The sequence below is a fragment of the Poecilia reticulata genome, chromosome 6 (genome assembly GCF_904066995.2).
Source record: "Poecilia reticulata chromosome 6, P_reticulata-male-v2, whole genome shotgun sequence".
In the NCBI taxonomy this organism is placed as follows: domain Eukaryota; kingdom Metazoa; phylum Chordata; class Actinopteri; order Cyprinodontiformes; family Poeciliidae; genus Poecilia; species Poecilia reticulata.
The window spans coordinates 9,106,856-9,115,004 of NC_088835.1; the positions used below are offsets into that span (position 1 = coordinate 9,106,856).

Here is an 8,149-nt window from a genome sequence, read left to right on the forward strand (position 1 = left end):
CATGCATCATTGATACAATCTGACATAAAAAAAACAGATAACAGAGCATTGCATGATGAGGCCTTTGCTGTTGTAACACTTGCGTTTGATAATGTTTCTACAGATCATGCCAACTAAAGCTGCAGGAGCCAAGCCTTTCTGTCAATCAAGCAAAAAGTGCTTTACATCACAAAAACAAAAATAAAGTCATAAAAAAAAACTACATAAAGTCGACAGCTGAGAAAGCAGTGGCAAGCATTGCATTTTGACATGATCAAAATCATCAATACACTCTTTGTTCTCCTTTCAGGAACTCCTTATCAGCACTGAGTGCAGTTGGACTGCGCACCCATGGAGATAGTGTCACTTAAATCCATGGGTTACTTTCAACAAGCTTGAAAATAGCAACCTTGTTTTTTACAAGCTTGTAAAAAATGACTGAAAAGAAGAGCAAAAGAAATCTGTCACTGTTATCCACTGAGAGACAGAGCCCTCTACTGGTCAGGATGAAAATACAACAGAACTTTCTGGTGAATTCAAAATAATAATAATAACTGGATAGAGCCAAGAGTCAAGGCGTTTAGCGTTTTATTAGTAAGAATTTTTCCATTTGACAAAAATACACAGCAAAGGAAGACTGAAAAAGCTCAGTATTCTTCATGGAAGGGGTACTCTGGATGATCGCTCCACCTGCAGAAGAGTTAAGGTCTGTATGTTTATGGTTATAAAAACAATAACAATGCTGACTGTTTTCTTTAACAAAGCATACATACATGAGCAGCTCAACGAAGCGGATGTTCTTATTCAATGCTTCAATGGCCTTCATCTCTTCCTCCGTGAGGGAAAAATCAAATATCTGTAAATAATAATAATAATAATAATAATAATAATAATAATAATAATAATAATAATAATAATAATAATAATAACAAAAAAAACATATTATATATGTCTAAGAACTTTCAAGAACTAAGTGACTTGAATTTGAGTTGCACGTATATCTTACATAACACTTCAGACTTGACTTAGACTCGATCTAAAAACTCGGCGCTTGTCTTGGACTCGAGCTTTGAGGCGCTAGTTTCAGGAACAGTTGTCTGGTGTTATTAGGGGTAAAAGTGAGTTAATATGGGTAGACAACTGAGTAAAGGACTGAGTTACAAGTCTATTGACTGCTATGATAACTTTACTTGCACTAAAAATGTCTTTAATATTTCTTAGTAAAAAATAGTCAACATCAACAACACGGCACAGTATAAACCACGGACCGGAATCCCAGTGGAAATTTGCATATTCTCTTCTTAAAGAGAGTGATTTATCACTCACTATTTTGCATGTCTCTTTATCTTGTACTCTATTGCTAACCTTTCTTGCAAATTAAGCTTAAGGATAATGATTTGATTTCATAAGCTACAATAATGCAGCGTCTTATGCAACTTAAACGCCATGTATCCAACAGTGGCATAAGAAATGTTGCTCTTGGACCAGGAAAATATTACATTTGAACATCTCCTCTATGACACACATGACACACTCTTTATAATTCAAAGGCAAATATTTCTTCTTCACCTGAAAGTTATGCTTGATACGCTCAGGGCTGAAGCTCTTTGGAATCACCACCACTCCTCTCTGAACATTGAAGCGCAGCGCCACCTGAGCGCTGCTCTTGTTGTACTTTTTCCCAATAGACACCAGCAGCTCGTCCTCCAGCAGAGGAGGACACGTCAGATTTACCCTTGATGAGACACGGCAACGAAGAAAGCCAGTGGCTCAGTTATCTTTGTCAAAATAAGTTACAAATTTAAGCTTTAAAATGTGCACACAACATACCAAGAAGCATCTCTGGAGGAACCAAGAGGACAGTAGCCAACGACAACAATGTCATTTTGACGGCAGTACTCCAGGAGCTTCGGTTGGGTGAAATATGGATGGCATTCAATCTGAGAGGTAGGAGAAAAGAAACACATCTGAATCCAAACCAAGCAAATTAGCTCTTTTTTTTTGGTCAAACTCTCAGTTTTTACAGCTGGATTACTATTTCTAGTTAATCTATTTTAGCTATAATATTTGTGCAATTTTATCACTTTTTCAACATTCAGTGACGCCCCTGGAAAATGTGCTAACGGGTTGGTGGAGGTTACCAAACTTGGCCTCTAAACTGTGTGAGACGTCAGCGTGGAGGAGACTCGCTGACCTGGTTGGAGACAGGTTTGTGTTTGAGGCCAGGTTTTTTCAGCAGCAGCTCCAGCTGTCTGCGGTTGAAGTTGGAAACTCCCAGAGACTTCACCAGCCCGGCGTCTTTGCAAGCCTCCAAAGCCTGCCGAGAAAATGAAACTCTCAATTTTCCACACACTAATACCAATCACTGTCAAAGGATTAGTTGATCTCCCAAAACCTGGGAGTTACTGACTACACATGAGCCAGGTAAACCTTTTAAGGTCTTATTTTTAAAATCCTTCAGATGAGATCGTGGAGAAAAGTGCAGCGCACACTGTCTGTCAGCTGGCTGAAGAAAGGCTCCTTCAGTTTCCCCTCAATAACAAGAAGTGACTAAAGGAATCCCAGTTTTGTCCTATTGATGGTAATTTAACAGAAAAAACCCTAATTGTAAGCTAAATGCACTATGTCTACATGACAAAATAACCTGTCTAATTAAGAAGCTAAAGTCTTTTTGTGAGGGGTATTATACTCATACAATAAGTTGAAACTTTTACTTGTAATCAACTTTCTACGTTACAGGACGACTGTGCTGCATTTTTGTTTCTCTTTATAGCGTCAATGTAGCAAATAAACCTTAAAGGTAAGAATCTGATCATGTGATATGCTGTTTCTATCTAAACTGTTGTGTAAATACCAACAGTACTGTGAAACTAATGTTTTCAGTTAAAACCAGCCCATGCCAAGTCTAACTAAAGTTGAATATTGGTGACACTTGAAAGAAAATGTAGAGTTCTCACAATATTTACGACAAATTTCACCTACCGGTACAAGTGATTTGGATTAACCTCTGAAGTTAATCGATAAATCTTTAACATGCGTGATTGTTAGTTCCGAGTTCTAGTTGTGTCAAATGTGTCTCACTGACCTAAATACATTTGTTAGACCTCATTACACCAGTGTTTACAGTTATTAAGACACACATTTGATTTTTGATTGAAGTGTCATGAGATAACACAGTAAAACAAAGATAACTCACTTCCCATGTTGCACAGAGATCAGTGTGGTGGTAGATATATTTCCCATTCTCGTCTCTAGGATAAAATTCCTTGCCAGGCTGAAATGCAAAGCACGGTTTATCTTTTTTTTTTTGCATAAATAGTTGATTCTAAACCTTATCCACTCTATGCTGACACAATCTGACCACTGTACATCTCAACAAGGATGTAGCCTTGCACACACGTTATCATCCTGCTAAGATAAGAGAGCATAATGTGTAATCTTTTGGCACCTTGAAGGCCAAGGGAAGCTCCACGATGTAGAGATCCACGTAGTCCATTTTTAGTGTTTGCAGTGTCCTTTCCAAAGCAGGTCTCACCAGCTCAGGAGGATGGAAGGTATTCCAGAGCTGGAGATGGCGGCACAATGCTTGTTATAGCACAATAACAGAAACTTAGAATAGACATGAATCATAAAATTAAGTAGCATAGTACATGGTGACAAATATTCTTCAGAAATCATTTACAAAAGCTACTTAGAGTTGACAACAGCAGACAAATCTAGGCGTTACCTTGCCGCAGTAAAATATGTCCTCCCTTCTAACAGTGCCATCAGCGATCTTCTCGTTGATGGCTTGGCCCACCTCATGCTCATTGTAATACACCAGCGCCCCATCAAAGTGCCTGTAGCCGACGTCTATGGCCAGCTTCACACACTCAACTGTCGTGCCTTTCGGTGTCTATGAAATGCAAACGTGTTTCAAGTTACAATTACAGATTATCCAAACATGCGTGCTTTTTCTAATAAACACAGTTTCAAAGAAGCAGAAGGCTTTTCTTTTTCTGCTTACCTTTCGAGGGTCTCCGTAGGTTCCCAATCCCAGAAGTGGGATTTGGTTGCCATCGCTCAGAGGAATGCTGTGGCTCTCTGCAGAAAGATTCATCAGTGCAGAAATGTGTACCCAACTGAGCTATAATTGACTGAGCTTTCCTACATAAAAGATAACAAAGCGTGGCCGTGAACGTTGAACCTGGTTGATAAATTATCAACCAAGCATGAAGTGAGTGACCTCTAACTGAGTCTGTCTTTTTTTTTTTTTTTTTATCTTGGATGCTTGGGGGTTGAATGTGAAAAATGACTTCTTTGAATGGGTGCAGAACATTACACTGGATATAGTCTTGACTGTGAATTAGACATCTAACAGTGTCAGTCTCCAAACAAATGTACAAACAGTTTTGTTGAGTTGGAATGAAATTTTACACAAAGGCTGCTATCACATTGTTTTCTACCTTGCAATGTATTTTGTTAAACTGCTGTTTTAAATGGTGGAATGAAAGAAGGGTGAAGAAATCAGTGTCCAACTGTGTAAGGATGGGATACATCACTTTTGTCACGACACCAGGTTTTTATATTTACATAAAAATAAAAAAAACCTTGGCTTCATGCTTACACATTTATTTTTGCTTGAGGTGGCAAGAACATGTTTTTCTCTGACCAGGACATTTCAAACTTCAGGGAAGTTCTCATTGGTATCTCCTACTGCAGTATTAGTCAGTCAGGTAGCTATGCTCACTTTCAATTTCTAACCACACAGTGTTTGTTGAACAGTTCTTGTCCGGAATATGAGATAAGAACGGGTTGCAAGAACTCCAAAGCCAGGCCGGTGAGAATAAAATTATACTATCTTGCTCCTTCCCAGTTTTAGAGAGCTGAGTTAACACCATCCGGCGTTGAGTTAGCGTCATTTCACGGCTAAGAAAATAAATACAGAAAGTTCAATAGGCGCCATCTGTTGTTCAAAAAGAAAAGTGTAACACCACCAGGCTAATTAAACACCTTGTAGCGATAATTAAAACCGCTTTTCATACAAGATACCAGGTTAAGACCACTCGCTATTTACTGACTTATTGTTCGCATTAAAAGCAGTTTTGGTCATTTAGCACATGTTTTCTAGCACCACCCAGCGACTACTGAACACAGTTGTTTATTTTATTTTACAGTTTAGGCAGTCTAAGTTTACGTCTGTAACAATAATTTAAAAAAGAACTAGTTTGTGTATCTTGACAGAACCATAAAAACAGATGCAGGAAACTTGAGATATTCAGATTTTAGCTAGCTAAAACCTAGTTTCTCTTTGTGTATTTATATTTTGACGTTGTCATCGTGCCAATGGGCGCGTGCGAAACGAGGCCGTCAATTTTAAAATCCTCTGGGCTTTTCCTTGATGGGTTTGTTGTCGCTACTCGGACAGTGATGTACAGTAAGAAATGAATGGTTTTGCTGAAAGAGGACAGGTGTCAGAGCAAAGTTCCGGACTCACCTGAGCCTCCACAGCCAAAAAGCTGCTGCCTTGCCTGCACTTGGTCTTCTTTTACCTGGAAATGTTCTAGCCAGGACGAAGCCACCAACCTTCGTGCGCAAGACAAAAAAAAGGTAGTCCAAACCTTTTCAATCAATTTTGTCCAAGAAAATCAAACTGTCATGAATTTCACACGGATGTAGAATGTCCATCGTTTTTATAATTAATTTTATTATAATATATAGTGGATTGCACTTAACATTTGTGTCAGACAGAAATGTGTAGATTGTTTATGTGCTTAGACTCCAGCACCACCCTGGATTGTAATACAGTAATGGCAAACCCTAACCGCGAGGGGGCGCGTTTGCTTCTACTTTCAAGGCTGAAAGATTTATTGGTAAAACCTATTCGTCCATGGGGTAATCCACATTATAGCAAGCTGCTCCTTAGGAATACCAGCATTTCTCACTGTTAAGATATAATAGGGCCTACTTATCTTTGTCAAAAGCTCAACAGCTAACTATGAGGCTCAGGAACTCTTAGAGTTTATTTTTAAATGTATTTAGCCAAACATGAGCAGATTTTTTGATGCTTGTCTTTGCCACTTGTAGCCAGAGAAGAGTAGAGCTGGTTAAGAGTTAACAACTCAGAGTAGGGAAGATAGTTGATCTGTCATTTTGCACTTCAATGACAGATCAGGAGAAATAAAGGGTAATGTTTTGTTTTATGCAGTGAAAGTCATTAATATCTGGTTTGTGCTGCACATAATTTTAATCTTGTGTTCATTAGAGAAAATTCACTATAAATACAAACTAGCACCCGACTGCTGTTCATGAAAATAGTTGAGGTTATGTATCTAATGTTATTTCAACTGTGTAAAAATAACAGTTCAGTTAAATTATTACAAGCCCCAACATTAATATGACTTTGTGTGAGAAAACGGGAAAATGCCCAAGTCTGTGCTAATTGATTAAATTTTTTTCTGTGCTCATTTATAGGTTACTTATTGATTAATATATTGCATGTGATTGCTTGTTATTGTCTAGATTGTTTATATCTAGTCATTTTGAACTGATCATTCTTAGTTATATGTATTTTACAAACTTTGTATTTATTACATAAGATGGAGTAGCTTTCAACAAATAAGCAATTTCCCCTTTGGGATCAATAAAGTCTCTTCTATTCTGTTCTATTCTAAATTATTTTGGATTTTATTGAGAATTTTTGGAATTACTTGTAAATATTGCAGATATTATCTCTGATGGTGGTTTTGGTTTTCACATTTCTCTTAAATTTAACACAAGTTACTTTAAATATCAAAGCAGCCACTATGATACTCTCAGTTTTGCCTTTCTTTTTTTTTTTTGAACGCTGAGATTTATCCATTCCACTCGGTATCTGCAGTGTCATTACCTATAGAAATATCTACAAAAGCTATTCTTTCATAAAATAATAAAACACACATAAAATTAGTTTAAGTTGTGTTGCAGCAGGACATGTGGTGTTTTACTAGTGATTCAAACTGTTTAGTCTAGTCCAAGCTGTGTTTTGGTTCCCACATTGAAGTCGGGGATCTCTCTTTAAACAATGCTGCTCTCTGAAGTTCATTCAGAAGTTGTGTAACGCTGACATGGACAAGATGTTACAACTGCAAAATGAAACTCAGTCAAGAAATATGTCAACTTTCATGTGTTTTTGAGTAAAGAAAGTTTGTTTCTGTTTTTTTCCCCACCAATTTTAATTGTTGTTAAATCATACAGTGTTACTGTATCTTACTTTGTGTCTCAGGTGCTTCACAATAGTGCTGCATTGTTTTTTAAGGGAAGATTATAATATTTTGGTTGTATAGGCTGCAGAGAGCATGGTGGATTTGTCTCATATCATGGTGTCTGACTTGTGTGGTATACCAGGAATCATGAATCAGTAAATAAATATAACACTTTCCTTATTCCAGTGGTTAGCAACCATTTTGAAGCAAAGAGCCATTTTGCCCTCACTTCTGGTAAGTAAATTTCCTTGAAGCCCTTTGGAAAACATCAAGCAGTTACTATATAACTGCGATGTAAAATTTATTTGTTTTATCAAATTATCAGAGTTTCTAATTTGGAGTTTTAGAGTGATAAAAATTCAACTTTTACTTTAACTAGAGCCACCATATTTCCACAAAGCACCTGCCTTAAGCTGCTGTATTATATAAAACCTATTTGATTCATGTATTCTAAAGCCAAGACCCAAGAGGAACAGTGTTGTTTTGATGTATGTCCTGGACAGCAAAATATCAATAGATTTGTTATAAACAAAATAATGATAATCATTAAAAAACATTAGCTTGCTGACATTATTTGATAAAATATTAATATTTCTGTGATCAATCAGAAGGTTCTGAAGTTGCAGAAACTGGAAAAAATGATTCTCTGATAAACATATAATTCCAGGTATTATTGAACTTTTATGAACTTCCAATGTGCAACCAGGGTAAGAAGATACATACACAAACAACAAATATTACTTTTGTTTAAAACCTCGTTTTTATCAAGTCAGAGGACTCCACTGCTCTGAGCGTTTCCCTTAACTTCAGCAATACACTCTGAGATGCTACATGTTAGCTTCTTGAGAACTAACCACAGGCACTTAGTGAGGTTAAAATCTGGAAAGTTTTCTGCCCACAGGTCTAAAATTGATTAATTTTCATTTGAAAATCATGCTGCTCCCTCA

At 37.1% G+C, this 8,149-nt stretch overlaps 1 protein-coding gene across 1 annotated transcript; it reads right to left on the reverse strand.

Moving 5' to 3' along the window:
• Positions 1-550: 550 nt before the first annotated feature.
• LOC103465917 (aldo-keto reductase family 1 member D1-like) lies at positions 551-5,149 on the reverse strand. The gene is made up of 9 exons (XM_008411137.3): positions 3,986-5,149; positions 3,707-3,874; positions 3,428-3,544; positions 3,176-3,253; positions 2,174-2,296; positions 1,810-1,919; positions 1,549-1,714; positions 753-835; positions 551-669 (listed from the first exon to the last, which is right to left on the reverse strand). The coding sequence occupies exons 1-9, from the start codon at positions 4,076-4,078 to the stop codon at positions 627-629; spliced, it is 981 nt and encodes a 326-aa protein (XP_008409359.1). The 5' UTR covers positions 4,079-5,149; the 3' UTR covers positions 551-626.
• Positions 5,150-8,149: the final 3,000 nt, after the last annotated feature.

Coding starts and splice junctions, on each gene's coding strand:
- LOC103465917 (XM_008411137.3), bottom strand. CDS start 4,078: ATGAATCTTTCTGCAGAGAGCCACAGCATTCCTCTGAGCGATGGCAAC. Junction 1,715..1,809: donor TCCTCCAGAGATGCTTCTTG/GTATGTTGTGTG, acceptor TGTCTCATCAAG/GGTAAATCTGACGTGTCCTC. Junction 670..752: donor CGCTTCGTTGAGCTGCTCAT/GTATGTATGCTT, acceptor ACTCTTCTGCAG/GTGGAGCGATCATCCAGAGT.